Source organism: Gossypium raimondii, chromosome 6 (genome assembly GCF_025698545.1).
Source record: "Gossypium raimondii isolate GPD5lz chromosome 6, ASM2569854v1, whole genome shotgun sequence".
Taxonomy (NCBI): Eukaryota; Viridiplantae; Streptophyta; class Magnoliopsida; order Malvales; family Malvaceae; genus Gossypium; species Gossypium raimondii.
Genome location: NC_068570.1, coordinates 58,797,103 through 58,819,680, shown reverse-complemented (window position 1 = coordinate 58,819,680; position 22,578 = coordinate 58,797,103). Strand labels below are relative to the sequence as shown.

General features: G+C 32.8%; 5 protein-coding genes across 6 annotated transcripts; 2 read left to right on the top strand and 3 right to left on the bottom strand.

The window, feature by feature from the left end:
• Positions 1-770: 770 nt before the first annotated feature.
• Positions 771-4,888, top strand: LOC105774698 (boron transporter 4). Its single transcript, XM_012597259.2, has 13 exons — positions 771-915; positions 1,007-1,089; positions 1,168-1,360; positions 1,433-1,571; positions 1,646-1,811; positions 1,905-2,071; positions 2,158-2,331; positions 2,420-2,515; positions 2,600-2,716; positions 3,311-3,630; positions 3,736-4,018; positions 4,102-4,239; positions 4,639-4,888. Exons 1-13 carry the CDS (start codon positions 812-814, stop codon positions 4,669-4,671), a joined length of 2,013 nt encoding a protein of 670 aa, XP_012452713.1. The 5' UTR covers positions 771-811; the 3' UTR covers positions 4,672-4,888.
• A 1,274-nt stretch (positions 4,889-6,162) lies between these two features.
• Positions 6,163-8,990, bottom strand: LOC105774107 (coatomer subunit zeta-2). The gene is made up of 6 exons (XM_012596458.2): positions 8,967-8,990; positions 7,910-8,069; positions 7,576-7,723; positions 7,420-7,497; positions 6,624-6,708; positions 6,163-6,222 (listed from the first exon to the last, which is right to left on the bottom strand). Exons 1-6 carry the CDS (start codon positions 8,988-8,990, stop codon positions 6,163-6,165), a joined length of 555 nt encoding a protein of 184 aa, XP_012451912.1.
• A 271-nt stretch (positions 8,991-9,261) lies between these two features.
• LOC105774106 (mitochondrial carrier protein CoAc1) lies at positions 9,262-12,979 on the top strand. Its single transcript, XM_012596456.2, has 7 exons — positions 9,262-9,620; positions 10,712-10,797; positions 10,932-11,139; positions 11,230-11,365; positions 11,453-11,637; positions 12,569-12,688; positions 12,771-12,979. The coding sequence occupies exons 1-7, from the start codon at positions 9,441-9,443 to the stop codon at positions 12,840-12,842; spliced, it is 987 nt and encodes a 328-aa protein (XP_012451910.1). The 5' UTR covers positions 9,262-9,440; the 3' UTR covers positions 12,843-12,979.
• A 369-nt stretch (positions 12,980-13,348) lies between these two features.
• Positions 13,349-15,416, bottom strand: LOC105774108 (hypothetical protein). The gene is made up of 3 exons (XM_012596460.2): positions 15,079-15,416; positions 14,689-14,782; positions 13,349-13,702 (listed from the first exon to the last, which is right to left on the bottom strand). The coding sequence occupies exons 1-3, from the start codon at positions 15,344-15,346 to the stop codon at positions 13,630-13,632; spliced, it is 435 nt and encodes a 144-aa protein (XP_012451914.1). The 5' UTR covers positions 15,347-15,416; the 3' UTR covers positions 13,349-13,629.
• Positions 15,417-16,674: 1,258 nt separating this feature from the next.
• LOC105774531 (uncharacterized) lies at positions 16,675-21,530 on the bottom strand. Of its 2 annotated transcripts, none has more exons than XM_012597059.2 (10): positions 21,057-21,530; positions 20,221-20,315; positions 19,837-19,904; positions 19,705-19,748; positions 19,432-19,509; positions 19,178-19,331; positions 18,218-18,370; positions 17,970-18,071; positions 17,302-17,367; positions 16,675-16,951 (listed from the first exon to the last, which is right to left on the bottom strand). In XM_012597059.2, the coding sequence occupies exons 1-10, from the start codon at positions 21,341-21,343 to the stop codon at positions 16,949-16,951; spliced, it is 1,050 nt and encodes a 349-aa protein (XP_012452513.1). In that variant the 5' UTR covers positions 21,344-21,530; the 3' UTR covers positions 16,675-16,948. The 2 variants fall into 2 exon arrangements, with proteins under 2 accessions (XP_012452513.1, XP_012452512.1); XM_012597058.2 differs by having other exon boundaries at positions 16,675-16,958; positions 21,057-21,529.
• Positions 21,531-22,578: the final 1,048 nt, after the last annotated feature.

Sequence of the window (22,578 nt, the reverse complement as noted above, 5' to 3'; positions counted from 1 at the left end):
TTGATGTCACCTATTAGAAAATTAAGTCTTACATCGATTAACTTATTCAACCGGTTCATCCGATTTGATTTTTAAATAAAAATAATAATTTAAACCTATTGAAAAAGAAAAACGTACGGAGGTTGGGTTTAGGTGAATAAGCAACATCAAGAAATTTCCCTACAATTTTTTGGCCAATCTCATTGGCTATTGCTTTCTCTTCTCAGCATTAGTTTGTCACTAACAGTTTGAACTTAGAACCCCAGTCTAACATCCAGAGACTGGCTACTGTTTTATAAAGACATGTAGGGAAACTCTTGTTCTTGGGTTGCCTTTGTTTTCTTCATTTTTTTTGCCGTTGTCCCTCAATATATTATTATTGTTATTTGGTTTCTGGTAAAAACCCTGTTTTTTTTTTCCCAAATCTTTGTCTATAAACCAATCTGCATGTTTTGAATCATTTGTTATATATATATATGCATGTAATGCATATATGTATATGTATATGTATATGTATATGTATATGTATATGTATATGTATAAGTTTTTATGTTTATAATGTAGTTTATCATATGAGGGGTGGCTGGGATATGAAAGTGAAACCAAACATGTTAGGCTCAAATGTTATGATTGGTTGACAGGAAAATAATGATGAAAGTAAAATCAAAGTTTTCTTCAGAAAAATCTTGCCCTGTTTTTTTCTTTTTCCAAGTCAAAGTTTGTGTGTGTTGAATTGTTAGAATTTCATAATAAAAAATACGACTCTTCAATATAATGACAATCAAACTGGTTCATATTTTCTATTTCAGTTTCCAAATCTTTTCCACCAGAAATGGAAAACTTGAGAGCCCCTTTTAAGGGTATTGCAAATGATGTTAAAGGAAGAACATGTTGCTATAAACAAGATTGGATTATTGGTCTTCGTTCAGGACTGGGGTATAATAAATCTCTATGTATTTGATAAAATGTCTAACATGAAAGTAAATTTTGGTATTATTCAAAAATTTACTCTCTTTTTTTTTTGCAGGATATTAGCCCCAACTACCTATATCTTCTTTGCTTCTGCTCTCCCCGTTATCGCCTTCGGCGAGCAACTGAGCCGAGACACAGGTTTGTCACTGTTCCATTCATGAAACAGTATTCAATGGTGAAGTTAAAAGGTTATGTTTCACATGGATTTGGGTGTAGATGGGACCCTAAGCACGGTTGAAACGTTGGCATCGACTGCCCTTTGCGGTATTCTACACTCGATATTCGGTGGCCAACCACTTTTGATTCTTGGAATTGCAGAGCCAACTGTTATTATGTATACATATTTGTATAACTTTGCAAAAGGAAGAGATGACTTGGGGCAGGAACTATACTTGGCTTGGGCCGGATGGTAAATTGAGTCTCCGGTTTTGCGGAAGTTTTGGGAAGTCCTTGATCTTCTAAGTTGATAAATGTTTTGCAGGGTTTGTGTTTGGACTGCTCTCTTGTTGTTTCTGCTCGCAGTATTCAATGCTTGCACGGTAATTAATCGTTTCACAAGGATTGCAGGTGAGCTCTTCGGCATGTTGATCAGTGTTCTGTTTATTCAAGAGGCTATCAAGGTAAAATCTGATCAAAAGAAAATAAATCATCTACTATATAAAGTTCTAAACACCTACTGATGATTCGATTCCAGGGAGTTGTGAGTGAATTTCGAGTTCCCGAACATCAAGATGCAAAGTTAGGGAAGTATCAATTTCAATGGCTTTACACAAATGGTTTGTTGGGTATCATATTCTCACTTGGCCTTCTACATACCGCCTTGAAAAGTCGAAGGGCGAGGTCATGGTGGTATGGCACAGGTTTGTCAAGCAAACAATATTCATAGCATTTGACTATTTTCAGATTTAGTATACGAAATAAGCTCCCATAAATGTTTGCTGAATGTTGCACAGGGTGGTTTAGAAGCTTCATTGCAGATTATGGGGTACCTTTAATGGTTGTAGTGTGGACAGCGATGTCATTTAGTGTACCAAGCAAAGTTCCATCTGGGGTTCCAAGAAGGCTTTTTAGTCCTCTGGCATGGGAATCTGCATCATTACAACATTGGACCGTAATTAAGGTAACCGGACTCAGTTATCGTTTATGTCTTGCAAGAAAAGGCTACAAGTTTCAAGGTTGACAATGTTATAACTAATCAAATTGCAGGATATGGGAAGGATTCCTCCATTGTATATATTTGCTGCATTTATTCCAGCTGTCATGATTGCGGGACTTTACTTTTTTGACCACAGCGTTGCATCGCAACTGGCACAACAAAAGGAATTCAATCTCAAGAATCCGTCTGCATATCATTATGACATCTTGCTGCTCGGATTCATGGTAAACCTTATGCTTGAACGGTACCACCACCCGAATTATAAACAATCTTATCGTATACTTACGTTTTACCGCTGGAACATGCTTGCAGACTTTACTTTGCGGACTAATCGGCCTCCCTCCATCGAATGGAGTCCTACCGCAGTCTCCTATGCATACTAAGAGCCTTGCAGTTCTCAAAGGGCAGGTGGTACATACATTCTAAAGCAAAGTTTCCTATCAAACATAATTGCCCTGGTTACATGCATAATTTTTCATGTATGAAATGCAGATCATACGACGAAAAATGGTGGAGACTGCAAAAGAAAGCGTAAAGCAGAAAGCTAGTAACTCCGAAATATACGGCAAGATGCAAGCGGTCTTCATCGAATTGGACAAGAGTCCAGAAGTAAGTGATCCTTTATCTTGAAACATTGCAAATGGCATTTAGTCCATATTGGAAATTGGCCAACCATGCTGCTGTTACATTTTGTGGTTGAAGTGCATGCAGCTTGATGACATGCTGCAGCACATATGCTTGCTGTAACAGCAAGGTTTCTCTTTAGTTTCATTCTAATTAATCTAGTTTAAAATGGACAAGTTGATGACAACTTGATGCATTAGGTGTTGAATGACTAGTTTAGGTGGCTTGTTTATGTGTACAAGCAATGTTTTAATAGTCCCAATGCTGATTAGTGGGGTTAGTTGACTATTTGGTGATGTATTTGACTATAAATGTATGTTTTTTCTAGTTGAATGAATGAGCTGAATGAGCTATCAGCCATTAGCTCCCTTGCTGCACGTTTGTGAGCAAGTAAATTGTTTTTGTTTCTTCCTCCTTTGTTCTCTGTCTTGTTCTCTTTCTTTTTGCTGCTGCCATTGTTCCAACAGTCCACAGCTCGTTGTTTTGCTGCAACTCCGAATTGCCAGTCCGTATTCTCCGAATACATACAGATAAGTCTTAGACAATGCCTGCATCTGACCTTAACTATTCCAATTACAGACTGCAGTTGCTAAAGAGTTAGAAGACTTGAAGAAGGTGGTTATGAAAGGTGAAAATGAAGGAGAAATCAAAAAGGAAACATTTGATCCCGAAAAGCATATCGATGCCTACTTGCCGGTTCGAGTTAACGAACAGAGAGTGAGCAATCTTTTGCAGTCACTCCTAGTTGCTGCATCAGTATTTGCTATGCCTGCAATCAAGTTGATACCTACATCGGTTCTTTGGGGATATTTCGCATACATGGCCATCGATAGTCTTCCCGGGAATCAGTTCTGGGAAAGGATGTTACTTCTCTTCATCGCACCTAGCGGGCGATACAAGTATGCAGCATTCTCTTTGCTTCTAGTTCCTTGATTGTTCACAATAAACAAATTACTAGGCAATGATGCTAATTCCTCTTCTGCATCAATGATCCAAATTTGCAGGGTGTTGGAACATGTTCATGCTTCATTCGTGGAGTCGGTACCTTACCGATTTATCGCGATATTTACGCTCTTCCAGTTCGTATATCTCCTCATGTGCTTTGGTGTAACATGGATTCCTATAGCTGGAATCTTGTTTCCATTGCCCTTCTTCCTTCTCATCATCATAAGGCAATACATTCTCCCAAAGCTCATTCTCCCAAGTTATCTCTGTGAACTCGATGCAGCCGAATACGAGGAACTTACTGGTTCCGTCCCAAGAACATCCCTCAGCTTCTCTTCAAGGGTATTTGCTATTGGTCATTTTCTATTTGTGGAGCCATAAAAAACTAACAAAAACAGCTAAAAATGTTGAGTTTTTTTTGTTAGGAAATGGATATATCTTGTCCTGAGAATGAGGCTGATGCAGTTGAAAGGTTTGATGCTGAGTTATTAGATGAGTTGACAACAAGTAGAGGAGAGATAAAGCTCCGAAATGTTAGCTTCGGTGAGGAGCGGAAGGGCCAGGTAGGATGCTCCGGTTTTCCATACCCGTGTATGGCATTCATGCTTGACATATAAGTACAATTATATGAATTTCAAAAATATTCCAAATACATGAAAAAACTCGAAAAAAAATCTAACCATTAGTGCGTCATTTGCATATTTTGGATTGACATAGCTTTTTCATGCATGATAATCTTTTCATTATATGACTCTTTAACTTTTCTTTTCTTTTTTAATTACCTATATTTGACATTCGTGTTTGACACAGGGATATGATCTTGAAGTATCCCTTACATGCATGAATCAATTTAGAAAAATCTAACTATACCCGTATATGAATAACATAACTAGCTTTTTCATGCATGATTATCTTGTTAATGAATTTTGTATAACATTATTTTTTATATTTATATTTTGCAGGTTTTCTCAAAGGAAATTGTTGAGGAAGAATGAGATTGAGAGATCAGAGTTGAAAAACATGAACATCATATACGCTTCTCAGATGTTTTCCTTTCTTTCTTTTTATTTCCTCCATGGTTGAATCTGAAAAATTCCACTTTACCTCCAGATGTGTAAAATGCAAATCTATTTCCATGCAAACCACAAAACCATGCATGTAATATGTTTTGTTTCCACGTTGAACACGTAAATCTATTTCGTTGTTTTTTTAGTTGGAAAAAAAAAACCATGGTTGTTCGAACTAGTAGAAGCATCAGAGTGATTGACTTGTGAACAGGTAAGTATCATATTAAATTGTTTTTTATTTATATATTTATATATTTTTTTAATAATTTATTTAATTGAATTATACAAATCTATCAACCCGACAAATAGATAACTTGACCGATCAAACCATTAATCCAATACTAAAAACCTTAACTTAAAAACACCAAAAACAAAATCAATTGGGGAATGATCATTTTCGATATAAATTCGGTCCATAACAGTCAGCTGCTAATTAAATAATAATTTTTTCGACAAAACTGAAATCCAACAAAAATTTCGTCACTAAAAAGCATTTTACTTGTAGTACTAGCTACAGAAGAACCTGTAGAGGCTAATATTATACATGCAAACACGATTCATTCCGAGGCCAGAGAGATTTTCGATCGACAATGATGTCGTTGAGAAAATAAAATTATTTAAAAAAATAATTGAGAACAAAAGATCCTGTAATAATAAATTTTCGTCACTATATAAAAAGGCAAAAAAGAGTCCCCTAGCATAAGCCATGCAAACCTCTCAAACCTTGTATCTATTTGATGATGACATTTGAGGTAGGGTATGGAGAAAGATATACTTGGTTTGTTTTTCGAAGTTGATTCTTACATTAATTTGCCATAAAATTATTCGATATTTTTTAAATTCAGAAGTACATTTTGTTCTATACGCATTACAAATTTGCTAAATATGTATCGTCAGTATAGGTTTATACCGACATACTCTCATTTAAAATGAAGGAACCTAAGTGATACTTTCACCAATATTTAAATATATATTTAAAATTTTAAAAGTTCGGGGAAGAAAGGTAATTTTTTTTGAAATTGTTTAGATGGGAGGGACTGAATTTGATATTAATCCATTTAATTAAAGGGCCAAAATCTTTGCCTTCCCTTAACTACACCTTGAGTTAATCCAAATAATTAATACGGTTATTATATAATTAAAATACTAACATTGATTTTTTTCCCAATCATGTAGACATGAAATAAAATATTTTTTTAAATAATATACTTTTTAATTCTTTTATTCAACTCCAAATAAATTAAATCCCAATTAATTTGAATCCAAATAACACGAATATATAAAATTTCCCATTCCAGCAGGCTATGCTCCAAAACAATTGACACTGTAAATTAAGATTAAACAAAAAATTAAGTAAAATTACAATGTCTTTCATTTATTTTTGATTAATTGGATATTTAAAAAATATATTTAAATAAATCATTTTAGAAGGGTTTTTGTCAAATGTTCACGAGCTGAAGCCAATGCTTGACTTATTGTCTGCAATATTATCAAAAAAAAAAAACATTAGCTATATAATTAGTGAAGGATTTTGGCATTAAATTATGGAGTCTAATTAAAATTTTCAAAAAGTTTAAGGGCATCATAAGAAATTTTAAAAAGTTTGGGTCTTAGCTAACTGCCCCTAAACAGGAGCAAGTATAGATAGTAGCCTTGACCCCTCCCTAAATTTTTACAAATTTATAAATTAATATAATGGTAAAATTATCTTTTGACTCCTAAATTTTTTTTTACTTTTGTGTCCGTACCTAAACACTAAAATTATTTTATTCGAATTTTTATACGAGAATCGAATATGGGTATATGTCTACCAAGAGTATGTTAAAATTTTTCATATATTTAAAGAATTTTCTGAGAAAAAAAAATCGAAACAATGTTACCTGTTCAGATAATGTTGCTGAAGCGTCCATGTTTTGGATTGCCACCTTTCCTGCAATAGCATTTGCATCTGTTTCAAGTATCATCCTGGTTCCACAGCAAAAGGGGGGGGGGGGGGGGGGAAGTACATTATTTTCTTCATTTTATGCCAAAAATAAAAAAGAACTCTTCTTATTCAGATCTTCAATGAAAAAGAAATTGTTTGTAAAAGACAAAGAGGAGTTGTAGATATCGAGATTCGAACTCTGAACACACGAGGAAATTAGTGTAAACCTTTATACAAGTTGGTATGGACGATATCTTAAGTTATTACACACTTTTATAAGGTAGATACTCAAGGGAAAAGTCAGAAATTCGGTTTTAGAGGTAAAATGAAAATTTAAAAGTATAGGGGTGAAAGTAAAATTTTATTTAAATAAGGCTTAAATCGAATATTTTATAAATAAAAAGGAGGCTAAGGCCCTTTGTATATACTATCTTTTCTTTCTTCCAAAGGGATCATGGTTTTGAATAGGAGAAGAATTATCGATTAAATATTTGATTCAAATTTGTATCATATGCATACCCATAAGTATGTTTAAGGGCGAAGTTAGAATATTATATAAGGGCCAAAAACGAAAATAAATTTTAGAGATCAATGTATAAATTTATCACTATATTAATTAGTAATTGCATAAATTTTATCATGTTAGGGCTAAAGCCATTGCCTGCCCCTTTTGTCTTCGCCTCTGAGTATGATACTTTTTAACATAATATAGAAAAACACGAGTTAATGAAGAAAGGTATGTAAATGCGTACCCTTGATCCACAACTTCATCAATGCATAAGAAGATGACATCTAAGTTCTCAAGTGCTTCCCTTTTATCAATTGTGTTCCTACATTGGGGAAACAATTGAAGTTAAGCATGCATGCAGGCATGCATACATACATACATAAAAACCAAATAAATGAACCTCAAACGAAGAGCAATGGCATCAAATAGTCCCTGAAGCACAGTGGCAAGAAGAAGTTCATTTTCATCATCACCTCCAGTTATGAAGAAATGTAGGTCTTGGACGAACTTATAGATTACAATGTTGCTATCAAAGATTGTGATCTCAGCTGCATTCTTATTCGGGCTCGGATGTTAGTTCGGAGTACGAGTATATAATCTTTCGAATTTCTCTAAATACATGAAAAAACTTTGAAAAGAAAATTAGCATGCTCGAGTTATATATATATATATATATATATATATATATATATATACACACAATACTAACACCCGAATCTGTGTAATATGATTACCTTCAGTACGAGCATTTGATTTGAGTGTTCTACCAAAGAGAGATTTTTCAAAGGCTAACTTAGCACTATTTGTTGGCCATTCATCTGAGTAATACTTTACTGCTACACGTTTCCCTTCTGAATCCAGAATTAAAATGTTCTTCACTGCTGGGCATGAATTCTATAAAATTAAATCAAATAAGCATTACATACGATTATATATATATATATATATATATACTCGATTCATTCGATAGGTCGAGAGCTACAAGTGATTGAGTTAAGGGAGAAAAGGTTGTAGAGAGTCAGGGAAGATTTTCTTTTTATATACAATGAAGGTTCAAATTCATACATTCATACACACTATACTACCACACAGGCGAACCTATGGATCGAACTCTGGTGTCAGGCATGGATGAACTCACTTCAAACAATGGGTTTATCGCTTGAGTTCAAGTTTGGAAGAAGTTTAAACAAGAGAGAGACATGATAGTAGATAGATTGGTATCCCTCTCTAGTGGTTTGGGAGAGTATTTAAGAGAACACTTATAAGTCATGCGTCCTCTTTTAATTGGTGAGCTTATCATTCACCGTGGATATTTTGTTAAGTTAGTTATGTGACTTGATATGCGATTGCAATTTATCAAAGTGGTTGAATTTAACATGCCTTAAGCTTATGTTTGACGGGTTTTGTCACAATTGCTGGGGTCTAATGAATGTACGTTAGACAAGAAGCATATGTTAACAATATATAGACATCACGATTTTCTCAAATTCACCATTCGATTTACTTAAAATTAAGCTAAATATAAACCCAAGGTTTTGTCTATTCGATTCATACAATTATTTTAAGTTTAAGATTCAAACCTTATCATTTATATAACTCAAAATCTATGTTGGTTTGAGATTTTTTTTTTAAATATCCATATCCAATTTCTATAAATATAAAAAAAGCATCCTCGTATTTGACACTCATGTTCTAACTATGAGTACTCAATAAGGAAAAGCACAACCAAAAGGGAAAAAAAGGAAAAACTGAATGCACTAATAAAGAAACCTGAGTTATTGATAAACTTACCCCAGATAAAAAGAAGCCAGACATGTTTGGATGGTGAGAAAATTGCAACTATTTGGGGTTTCAGTTTTCCTTTTAGTTAATTTGAAGGGAAAATTAGGCATTTCAATATAAAAATAAATATAAATAAATAAAACGATGACTAAAATAGAGTTGCATGTTTATCTGAAATTTTGGTCAAAGTTTTTAGCTATAACGAAGGAGAATAAATAAAAGAATAATTCAACTTTTTAAAATATATATATAATTAAGTCTTCCATTTCATTTCATTTTTAATCTTACAAATTTCTATGTTTTAAAAACCTAACATGTTCCTTTCAATGAAAAAAACCCTAACATGTTTTTTTTTCCAGAAAGGAAACCTAACATGTTAGTTATTGAGACAAAACATATCAGATAGTAATATCTATAACTGGTTATAAAACATTTTTTTATTTTTTTATTTTTTATTTTTTATTTTTTATTTTTGGGTTCAGAATGGGCAAAGAAAGTTTTGATATTGGATCTTCCATTGATGATGATCGATATGAAAATGAACATGTTCAAATTGTTCCATTTTTAGCTTATTATGTCATGGAATTGATCACTACTGGTGCTTCAACCACTGTTTCTAAAACTAGTGTTGCACCATTAGAGAGAATCAAGATACTTATGCAGGTAATTTTTTTAAAAAAATTTGATATTTGTATGTTATTTCATAGATTACATGTTTCGATTAGCTAGTACTATTCGTGTTTATGTCGAGGTTTACCCATTTATTTGGATTAAATATTGGTAGATCGTTGTATGTTTCTTAAACTCAGAGTAAGTGTTTGTGTTTATGTTTACTCATGTTTTGATTCACCCCATATTTATTATGGTGTAATTGACTCTTATTTATGTTACCTGGACTCGGAGTAAGTGTTGGTGTTACTCACTCGTATTTATGTCAAGATTTAATTGATTCTTACCTATGTTACCTGAACTCGAAGTGAGTGTCAGTGTTCAGTATCACTAATATCCGTGTTTATGTCATTAGTTTACCCATCTATGTAGATTGAATGAAAATATTGTTTTCATGATGTAATTAGATTCTTGTCTATATTGCATGAATTCGAAGTGAGTGTCAGTGTTTGGTTTCACCCATACTCGTGTTTATGTCAAGGTTTAGTGGTAATCTATCCATGATAGAATGACATATAATTGTCATGACGTGATTGATATTTATTTATGTTACTCGAGTTTGAAGCGATTGTCAAAGTTTACCATCTATCTAGATTGAATGATATACCGTTGTTATGGTTTAGTTTATTTTTATCTATGTTACCTGAATTTGAAATGCGTACGGATTACGGTGTTCAATTATATTTCATAAATATTTTAGGGGAAATGAAGAGGTTTGAGTAATATAGATTCTAATAATTTGATTATTATAAGAAGTTATGTGAAGCCTAGTGTTGAGTGTTTCTATGTATCCTTTAGGTGAGTGGAACTGTATTTATATGATATGATTATTGTTCATAGAGGTGACATCATAGGTAGGTTCCATGCATGTTACACGTACCCTACTCTAGGCTTAACACGTGTTTATACGACGAGGGTTCGTTTATGGAATAATGTGCAAACCCACATCAAGAGCTCAACATGCGAGCTCGATTTGCGAGATCAATTTGCGAACCGTGTAGGATCTGACCCAGGCCCATTCGGGTTGTGGGTCAGTAATAATAAGTATCATAACACCTAGTTTTATTATTGATTGGAACTGATAGACAAGGGCAGAAGGGTTTCATTCAATTGGGATGTATGGATCAATGAAGAAGCTAATGAAGAATGAAGGTCTTAGGGGGCTATACAAGTAAGTTCACCAATGAATCTTTATTAATCATACATACATACATACATGGTATATGTCCATTTCTTTGCAAAGCAAATGGTGTTACATACATACATACATAGGTATGTTCATGATACACATCTTTTTATTTGCAGAGCAAATGGTGTTAGTATCATCCGAACGTTACCTCATTCGATATTCCAGTACGTGACATACGAACAATATCAAAGTTTCCTACAATATAAATGGCCTCGTGTCGAAAGAGGGCCATTGTTGGACATCTTAGCCAGCTCCGCAGCCAGTGCAACAGCATTTCTATGCACTTATCCCTTGGATTTGGCTCGAACCAAGTATGCATATCAGGTATTTACTTCACTGAACGGAGGCTCATTGCTCTAAATATCAATCAACCTCTCAATCAACATCCCTGATTCTCTAGTTCTCCGTTTTAAGGTGGTGGATCGACATCAAAGTAGCGGTGACTATCGAAAATGTATCCATTCAGGTCATACCGCACAACGAGGGGTAACAAACGTCTTCAAGACCATCTATAATCAAGGTGGAATGCTCGGATTCTATCGAGGTGTAGGTAAGTTATTAAAATTTCAAACATGTTTGAGCAAAACATCTTATTGAAAACTTGAATCAATAAGTCATTTTGAGTTTTAAAGATCAGGTCCAACACTAGGGGGAATCCTTCCTTACAATGTGATAAAGTTTTATGGTTACGAGGAGCTTAAAAGATGGGTTCCCAAAGAAAATCAAAGCTCCGTTGCATTGAATCTTTCATGTGGAGCATTGGCTGCCTTAATTGGACAAACTGTAATGTACCCATTGGATGTTGTTAGGAGACAAATGCAGGTAAATTTCGTGTTGGATATTTGTTGTTGATTAGAACTATTTAAGGGTCAGATTATTTGTTCAATTCCAAAGTTTTGCTCGATATTTGAAAGAGTTTGGACAAAGTATTAAATTTAAAAATGATATTGGGTAAAAATATTGAACTCATTTAAAATATAAGTTGAACTTGACATTTTAACTTTTAAAGCTTAACTTGACCTTATCTGTTTTCAGATTTTGTAATATATTATTTTATTTTTATAGGCTAAATATTCAGATTAGAGTCCAACTTTTAAAAGTTGCTTAGATCAAGATCAAACCTTTTAAAATTGTCATATAAGGATTTAACTTTTACAAAAGTGCTAAAATAAGGATTTTCATGCACTTTGACCTAGTTTATAGTAAAAATTAAGTAAACGCTGACATGTTAATAATAAAAACACGTAATAATTGATTTACATAGTACTTGAAAAGAAATGTAAATAATAAAAAATTAGTTTATAACATTTGAGAAGCCTTTATTTAAACAGTTCGAAAACATTTGGTCGATATTCAAACACTTTCAAAAGATTTTGGTCCTTGTTTTACACTAATAAGAGCAACCCCGATTTGAACATTTAGTCTTTTATATATTATATAAGTTATCATACAAAAATTAAATATGCAACTATAACATGTCAAGTGTGCCTTAACATGCTTGAGTTAGTATTTTACAATTGTGAACGGATTTGAGCAATATTGAAAGCTTTTGACTGCCATAGGCCAAGCAAAATCACACCCGACAGTAACCACCTCTGTTGCTAATATCTTTGTTGCAGTCCAGTGAAGGTTGGTATAGTATCAACCTCGATCACCCATAATCAAGCAAAATCTCGGATGATAAACTGGACACACATGTTTGAACTAGCTTCATCTTCGAACTTTAAATTCAAAAAGCTGTTTTATTTTACAGGTAGACATTCTGAACCAGAATGGTACGAGGTACAAAAACTCCATTGAAGCCTTTAAATCCATCACCCATAATCAAGGATGGAGACAATTGTATGCAGGTTTATGCATTAATTATATAAAGGTAATTTCAATATATTAATGACCCCTTTGTTAAGTTCTTTGATATCATAATCTTAAGGGTTATTTTTTAAACTCTGTTGCAGGCTGTACCATCAATAGCCATTGGTCTAACAGCTTTCGATGTCATTGACCGACAGCTACATTTTCCGCGCTAGCAGTTTTCGATCCATGATGTTAAACCCGGATCTTGTAAATATCATCTTTTAAAGACAGCTGCATGAACCGTAAAGGTTTCTATGAATGATGAAAATTTCAAAACTCACCGGCTTCTTAAATGTTACCTTTTAAAGGCGATTCATGAACTAGTTAGGTTAAACCCCCATTATGACCTCGATCATGTCACAAGTTTATCCTCAAAAGGCATCCAAATCGAACTCATACCCATGTCCAAAACAGATATCAGACATGATTAGTAACATAGGGTGGGAAAATACACAATGGAAATGGAAAGTTTCTAATAAAATATCAAAATCTATACATTATTATAAGTTTTACAATGATGGAATATTATTCAATGCTCATCATAAAACTTCATCCAAGGTTATTTGTCACTCCCTAACAAAAATCTTCGGACATCTTGGATTGGACTCGAACCAAGTGTTTATGAAGCAAAAAGACAATCTAAAAGTCAACATACATCTATCCAAAGAAAGAAACGATCGAACGAAATCTACTTCATCATAAATTACGAACGAGAACCGTTTTTCATAACTTTCTGCATAGCAATTACTTCTTGCAAGTTTTATGTATCAAAAAGAAATCTAAAAGTGAACATAAATCTATCTGAAGAAAGAAAAAAAATTCCTCCAAAGAGTGTCATTAGGATAGGCAGAGCCTACTGAATTAAGCAAAAAAGGTGATACGAATTTTGCTTAGTTGTACCCTATTTAAGGCAGCTTCCGGATTTCGATTCTGATGAACGCATCACTGAAAATCCAGATTCTAAGCGGTAATTCTTGAACGACCCTTTGCTATTCTTCGAGCAATGACTCTTCTACCGCCCTTCGTTGCCTTGCTGTACAAGCACGAAATAGTAATTATACAAATCTAAACACTAGAATGAAATTAGAAAACAAAACCAAAAAAAATAGCTTTTTTTAACTAGCTTAACCAACAATGAACCTAGTCTTAACTCTTAAAAAAAGCTAATGATCAAGCCAATTCAGGTTTTCCGAATCATACTATAGTTCAACCAATACTGTAATTTGTGTTAATAAGAGGAAATGTTACTGAGTAACTATCCATGATTCAGGTTTTATGAACCAAACTATAAGTAAACGAAATCATCAACTACTATACCTATACTGTAATTTGAGTTAATAGGAGAAAAGTTACCAAGCAAAATAACCATGATTCAGGTTTTACGAACCAAACTATAGTTCAAATGAAATCATCAACTACTATACCAATGCTATAAATTTCGAAATGCCAAAATTTAGTAATTCATGTATCCATGATTCAGGTTTTACGAATCAAACTACAGTTCAAACCAAATCACCAACTACTAAACCAATACTGTAATTTGTGTAATAGGAGGAATAGTTACCGAGAAAAATATCCATGATTGAGGTTTTACGTACCAAAATATAGTTCAAATGAAATCATCAACTACTATACCAATACTATGAATTTCAACATGCCAAAATTTAATGATTCGTGTATCCATGATTCAGGTTTTACGAATCAAACTACAGTTGAAACCAAATCATCTACTACTAAACCAATATTGTAGTTTGCCTTAATAGGAGGAAAAGTTACCAAGCAAAATATCCATGATCGAGGTTTTACGAACCAAACTATAGTTCAAATGAAATCATCAACTACTATACCAATACTATGAATTTCGGAATGCCAAAATTTAATAATTCGTGTATACATTGTTCAGCTTTTACGAATCAAACTATAGTTCAAATGAAATCATCAACTACTATATAGATACTACGAATTTTGACATGCCAAAAAAGTTAATGATCCACGTTAAAAGAGGAAGCGAAACATTACCGGGCAAAAAATCCATGATTTCTCTTGCGCCTGATGGTACTAGGCTGATATGTTCTTTTGGGGAATAATAGCATTGGCTCACTTGATGAATCTCCTAAACAACAATAAGAAATGCATACAGCAACACAAGGAAAAAAAACCACAAAAAAGGAATCAAAATTAAATCAGTTAACAAATTATCAAAAAAAAATGACATTCAAACTTTAATGGAATTTTCAAGAAAACCTTGATGCAGATGTTCCATTCTAAAACAATTAATGGAAATAACATCTTCTTGAATCCAACATCAACTAAAAAATCAGCTTAATACTAAAAAAAAGAAGTAAAATTTTATAAAGAAAAATTAAAACCCATTGTTGAAATCAATCAAACAAAGAGATAAGTGAGTACCGTCGGGAAGGAAGAAACGAAGAGAAGGGAGACCAAATGGATAAAGAAACCCCGTAGAGGAGACTTCAGAGAGAGAATCGACGTCGTTTCGAGGCAAATGGGGAATTTCAAGTTTTGGCTTCGAGAGAGATGGGAACAGCTGAGGAGTGATTTGAATGCCTTGATTCAAGACTCGATTGTTAGTGATCGGGTTCGGGTTGAGAGCTTGTTTCACTAACACTCGATTCATCAGCATAGCTCCGTTTCTAATTAGGGATTTAGTCGCCATTTTTTCTTTTTTCTCTGTTGAAGAACGGTTTTTCTTTTTTTTTTTGCTAAAACCCTAGTTACTAAAGACTGAATGGAAAAAGAAGAAGGCGAGTTTGTTAATGGGCCAACCCGTTAACGCTCAAACCCAATTAATCGGTTTTTAATTTAGGATCACCCTGTCCATGGATCGAGTCCAGTCAATATCTATATTTTTTTTAAAAATTCAAGCCCAAACTCGATAGACCTAGCCCAGCTCAAAAGACTCATTTTATTTTTTAAAAAATATTTTTAATTTAAATTTAATTTTAAATATAATAATATTTTATATTATTTTTAAAACAATGAAATGGGTTAGGTCAAGTTAGAAGAACCGAGGTTGAAAATATAAATCCAAGCCAGGTTCATGAATGCCTTTTACTTACGATGAGTTAAATATTTGTATTTTCGTTAAACTCCGCTTTTAATATTATACGTAAGTTGTAAATTATATTACTTAAAAATAGTTAATAGATTTCACGTTTGTATTTAAATTTCAATTTTTGAAAAGTATAGAGATTAATGATCCAATCGGAGAACGTGGGCTAAATTTATAAATTTATGCATAGTATAAGACCAATAGCGAATTTAACCAAATAGATTTTACTACCATTTGGGTCAGGACTGAAATTGACTGAATTAAAATATTAAGACTAAATTCACAATTCATGCATAATATAAAGACTAAAAACAGAATTTAGTACTTATAATCTTTTTCCTTTTGAAACTTAATACGAAAATTTTACTTCATCTATTATTATGATTTAATACTTGAATTTATTTTGATTTCATAAGTTCAGTTAATAACATCATCAAATCATTTTCGTTAAATAAATTTGTGATATATTTTAAAAATTACCCATGTGGTCAATATTGCATACGTGAAAGATCGAATACACAAATAGAAATATGAATTCTTTTGACTTTGAAGCAAATAAAAATAATGATTACTGGTTTTTAAAAAATTAAAAATCCGAAGAAAATCTTGATTTATTCAGTTCAATCGTCAATTCTATCGATTTTTAATCAATTCAACCAGTTTTTTAGTTGATTCAATTGATTAGTACCAATTTAGCCAATTCAAAACCACTTTCTAGACTGGTCACCTAATTAATTCCCAATCCAATTAATCCAACCAACCAATCTGATTCGATCCGGTTCAAACAATTGATAATCATCAATAAAAATCTATCATAAAATTTAAGCTTAGTATGTTAAATGCATTTCATTTTCTTTGGGGTGCCAAAAAATCTATGGAAAATAAAAAACATATCAATAAGTAATCAACCATATAGGTAAAAATTCAGAAGAAATAATAATAATAATAATAATAATAATAATAATAATAATAATTTAAAGGAAGCACAAAGGTCATATAATTTCAGACCAGACTATTTTCCTTGTATCAAAAGCTAATAACAAAATAAAACCAGCCCAACTTGTATACAAAAATGAATACGATTCAGATTTCAGCTTTGGTCCCTCAAAGCCTATTCCTCCACCCCGCCACTAAGCACGCCGGAGATCCAACTCGATGCAGCCGTTTGAATGTCTGACTCGAGTTGCAGAGAAACCGACACGGGCGTCACTGCAATCTAACCATATTGTAAATACATATATTAAGTTCATGAAAATGCATCATTCCATTCTAGTAAACGTAAGATAGAAGCCCCTGTATTAGAAGTTAGATTGCATTTTGCTCCCTTCACTTAAAATATAAGCAAATTAATTATTGTACGTTATACCAGATTTTTAATACTTGCTCTTGAATTTAACTGTAAGGACTAATTTTGCTCTTTTTTTTAGTACAGGAAGCAAAGATGCAATTTGACTCCCAATACAAAGGCCTCTATAATATTTTTACCTCCAATTCTTGAAAGGATTGATTTAAACTAAATTTTTCATGGGGAAAATTTACGAATGAGGCTTTTAACTTACGAATCCATTGCCGAGTGCCTTGAAATCCAACTCCTCGTCTGTAGCTTCCCTCTCTTTATCCAAAAACTGCAAATATATATGTTTACTCGTCGCGTCTAGTTATTCATAACCAAAAAATGCGTTCATGGATACGGAAAAGGACCGATGAACGAGCAACGAGAAAAGTAGAATAAACATGGTCTAATTATGGTTTTAGTCCCTCTACTTTTATAATGTTATTAGTTGATCCAAATTGATAACATTAGTTCGTGCAGTTAAAAGTGATGAAGTGAATTTTTTTACTGTTATTCAAGTACACATTCAAGGTCACATGAAAATCCAATCGACTATATTCAACCATAATAAATTTATATATCAGCTAAATGTTTAAAGTTGTTGTCACTTTAATGATAGTAACTTACGATGTTATAAAATTAGAGGGATCAAATCCAAATTCTAGTATAGTAGTGGGACTAAAACCATTCGTAGACCTATTAACAAAATCAGGATATGCAACCTTGTATGAGATAACCAGTTTTTTGTTTTTAAGAGATTTCAAGGAAGACATTCTGGTTCTAGAAAATGTTCGAACATCTTACAAAAGCCGGAAAATACAAAAAGCATTACCCTTCTCGGCTTTACAACTACAAGTGAAAACTTATAGATTTCTTAGTTGGAACTTAACATACCTCCAGTCGAAAGTACTTTTTTGCTTTGGTATCGGGTTTAGCAGCCCCAACGGACTCTACCTCCTCATTATTCCTTGGTGTGGTTCCACGCCGAGCAGCACCCTACGGAAAACATACATGCATTATACAGTGTGAATAGTTAAAAAGATTTACAAGATCAATATAAAGAAAACGTGAAAAAGTGGGGTCGACTATGGGGAAGTAAACAAAGCGATTCCTTTCAATAAGAATAAAAAGTAAAAACTTACGGCAGCAGATGCATCTCGACCAAGTTGTGCAAGTTGGAGTCCAAGGCTTTGTTGGTTACCCATGAAATGTGGAGCTGAAGGATTCCGATTAGCCGGAACAGCTTGCCAACATGGTGTAGATCTCCACATACTTTGCTTGGTCAGTTTAAAACCCTGTTGCATATGAATAAGCCAGAATATATAAACAACAGGACCATAAAAAATCGCATACCAACAAGAAAGAAATGTAGAAATACATATTGGCATGTAATAACGGCGGATTTAAAACTTCAAGCATTCTAGGAGGATTTTGTATCATCGCCTACACGTAAAAGTGTAATTGGACACCGCATATATCATGTTTGGATCTTGGACTGTCCAAATGTGCTTTTCTATAGAACATGCAGCTATGATGAGGAAGCCCAGTATCAGGGTGATATAAAGCTTTCCCATGTTCGATGAAGCTCCCTTTCCAAAGTCGGATTTGATTTTCAAAAACAAATTCAGCCAATCAAGAAAGCTTCTAATCAATGTTTTTTAAACCGAATCAGTAGTCGAACCGGTCAAGTCACCAATCCGACTAAAAAGTTATTAAAAATTCAAAAAAAATTTAGAAAACCCGGTTCAACCTGTCTATACCGGTTCCTGGTCTAAATGGTTCAAAGCCACTAACTGATACCCCGGCCAGTTCCCAATCCAACCAGTCTGACCAGCCGGTCTGGTCCAATTCAAACAACATTGCTTCTAATTCATCGATGAGGACCATGACCTGAAAGTCTGAAATTTCCTTGTATAATAACCACACTTTCTCGTCAATTAGAAACAAAGATTTGAGGACGGTATGCCAAGGAAGCAATTGTTCCCGGATATTCATCATTAGATACGAAAATTTAAAGACAAAAACTGCTATTATACACATTTTAAACACGATAAACGTACAAATATCATATTCTATTTATGTATAAAATAAGAAATACGAACCTTGTTTGCCTTCGGAGAAGTAGGAATTTCTATACTTAGAAAGCAACTTTTAGGGAAAACACCCTTTTCAATATCTCTGAGGGCTGCATTTATCAAAGGTAAAGAAACTGCAACCGCATCCTTAAAATCACTTTCTTGGCTTTCTTCCCTCTTCCTGCAGTCCGTTACCCAACATTAAAACTAACACTCAATTATGAAAGAAGTGAAACGAAAACAGTCAAAACTAAATCCACATAAACAGGTTCGTAAGTCACCAGTTCAATGATATTGACAAAGATGGTACACCACTAATTAATGCTTCCCTAGCTCCGGCAATGACACCAGAGTGAAACCTGGAATATTACAAGTTACAAATTACTTGGCAAACAAACAAAAGATTATTGATTGGTAAACTAATTGGATAAAACAACGAGAACATGTGTGTAAAGCCGTGTGGAGCTCTATTACGGGAGGGTGGTAGTCTCGCCGGTTAAAATCAAAGCGAAATTCAATTAGTATTTATCATGCAAGCGTTTTCAAAGACTTACATGTGATGACCACAGCTTGATCCTCGGTTAATTCCGCTAATTACCTGGAAATTACATCAAACATAGAAGTTGATAAATGCTTTGAAAACAAAGCTATTTTCCAATTCATCGATAACAGGATGAGAGCCTAACCAGCAGAGGCTTTGTCCATGAGAACAGTGCCCCGGATAATGCTAAGGAGACACAATCTACGGTAGTCCCTGAGCAGATAACTCAAACTTAAAGCCAATTTTCATCGATAACCATCATCAAAACCAATTACTATCAAAGTTAATTCGAAGTCTCAAATCAATATCGATTTTAACAAGCTTCGTATCAATCATTTTCGAAAAAAGGGTACCGGAAACAGTCCGGAAAATTCATTGGTAAAGCCAAATTTCATCATATAAATAGTGGTTCTAAGACACTAAATTTGGCTTATCACAATGACATAGTTTCACATTTGTATTAATGAAAGCTAACATGCTTAAAATTTATCAAAAAATCGAATAACATAAATCCGAAACACGATCAAACCTGTGACTTCGTATGCGGTGGCACCTTCAATTTCGGCCTGAGTAACTGTAATTGTTTCTCGGACAGTCAAGGAATGACCTGAAGCCGATTTGTCCCTGTAGCAATACATTCATAAACTTATAAATCAGAGCAAATTATCAAACACAGTATAGCTAATTTAATTAGAAAATTCAATAATCTTAAAACAACATATCCAAATTAATGATTTAAAAAAAACAAACCAAAGGAGCAGAATATAGCCAATGAAAAAAAAATTAAAATATATCAAATATTGGAGATGACCCAACGAGAAAATGCAGAAATTCCGAGGAAACAAACAAGAGATAAGAAAACAGAGAAAATCAGTAATCATAAACAAATAAATCAGAGTAAATTATCAAATGCAATGTAGCCAATTTAATTAGAAAATTCAGTAATCTTAAACAACATGTCCAAATTAATGATTTAAAAAAAAACCAAAGGAGCAGAATATAGCCAATGAAAAAAAACATAAAATCTATCAAATATTGGAGATGACCCAACGAGAAAATGCAGAAATTCCAAGGAAACAAACAAGAGATAAGAAAAAACAGAGAAAATCAGTAATAATAAACAAGTAAATCAGAGTGAATTATCAAATGCAGTGTAGCCAATTTAATTAGAAAATCAATCATCTTAAACAACATATCGAAATTAATGATTAAACAAAACAAAGGAGTAGAAGAGAACTCATTATGAACGAAAAACAAAACATAAAAGCAATCAAAAATTGGAGATGACCCAGACGAGGAAATGCAGAAATTCCGAGAAAACAAACAAGAGATAAGAAAAATCAGAGAAAATCTCAAGTGACCCACGAATGAGGTGCGCAGACATTGACATTGTAGAGTCCCAAACCAACCAAAGCTTGAACGAGATAAACAAGGCCAAGTGAATCAACCCCTTCACCATTAGTAACCAAAACGACAGGCTTAGAGCTGTCGTTTTCATTACCAGCAGTTGATGAAGAAGAAGTAGATGTTTCAGTTGAATCATCATCCTTTTGTTGTTTTTGTTCATTTTTGTTTGCTCCTTTTTTGCTAAGAACGTCTTGAAGATTGTTAACTAAACCAGGAGGAAACATGTTCTTCTTCATAGTCGTCATCTTTAGCAGTTCTTAATTAAAAAATGATTGAATTAAGAGATTATATTAAATGGGGAAAAAAATAAGAAAGATTTGAATAAAAAAATGGGGGGATGGATTAAATAAATATATGGATAAATAAATAAAGTGAAAGAGAAAAGAGAGAAAGATGGATAGAACGGGTCTCAAGGGTGACTGTGAGAAAGGCAGAGAAAAAGATGGATTTTAAGACCAAGAAAGAAAGTTAATACAAGAATATTCGAGATTTCGGGTTCGAGTTTTAATTTATCTTAATTTTTGATTTAATGGGATTTTAATTATATTATCAATATTTTTAGAATCGAATTGATTAAATTACTAGTTCGTCAGTTTAACCAGTTCTATTAAAAGTTATAATAAAATCAGTTCAATCGGTCTAATATCATTTTTAAACCAATACTATATTCGGTTGCTCACTTCAATTCAAATATATGAAGCAAATTTGTTTAAGAATTCTCGTAGTTTTATCTAAAATATTGGAGGATTTAAATAAGAGCACAATACCTTTAAAAATGAGTTTAGGCAAAAAACATAGGCTTAGACTTCAACATTCAAAGCTGATGTAATGTAATATTTTAATTTTATGTATATATTTTTAAATTATATTATATAAAATTAAATATTTATATATTTAAAATTTTAATAAATAAAAACATTTAATATTTAATATCTAATAAATTTAAATTAATCATTTATAAATATGATTTAATTTACCTAAAATATTAATCATATTTCAAGTCGAATTATATTTAAATAAATATAAAATATATTAATAAAATTTAATTCGAATATGATTTGATTTATAAACATCTTTAAAGAATGAACAGTGCTGTCGCTGTTACTTTACAACTAGACATTACCTTGAGAGTCCTAAAAAAGACATCATGGTACTTTGTAATTATATTTGGGACCAAGGTTTTTTTTTTTAAATAACTTTACAGGAGGATTAAATTTTGTTATTAGTCCCTATACTTTAAGAAATTTATGGATTTAGTCTTTATATTTTAATTTGATTAATTTTAGTTTTAAACTTTTGGATTGGTCACTTTTAGTCCCTTTGGATTTTGAAATTTTAGTCCTGACTTAAATGATAACGGTTAAATTTGTTTGATTAAATTCAATTACTAGTCATATACTATGCGTACAATTGCAGATTTGGTCCATATTCTCCAATCGAATAATTCAAAGTCCCTATACATTTTGAATTTTAAAATTTC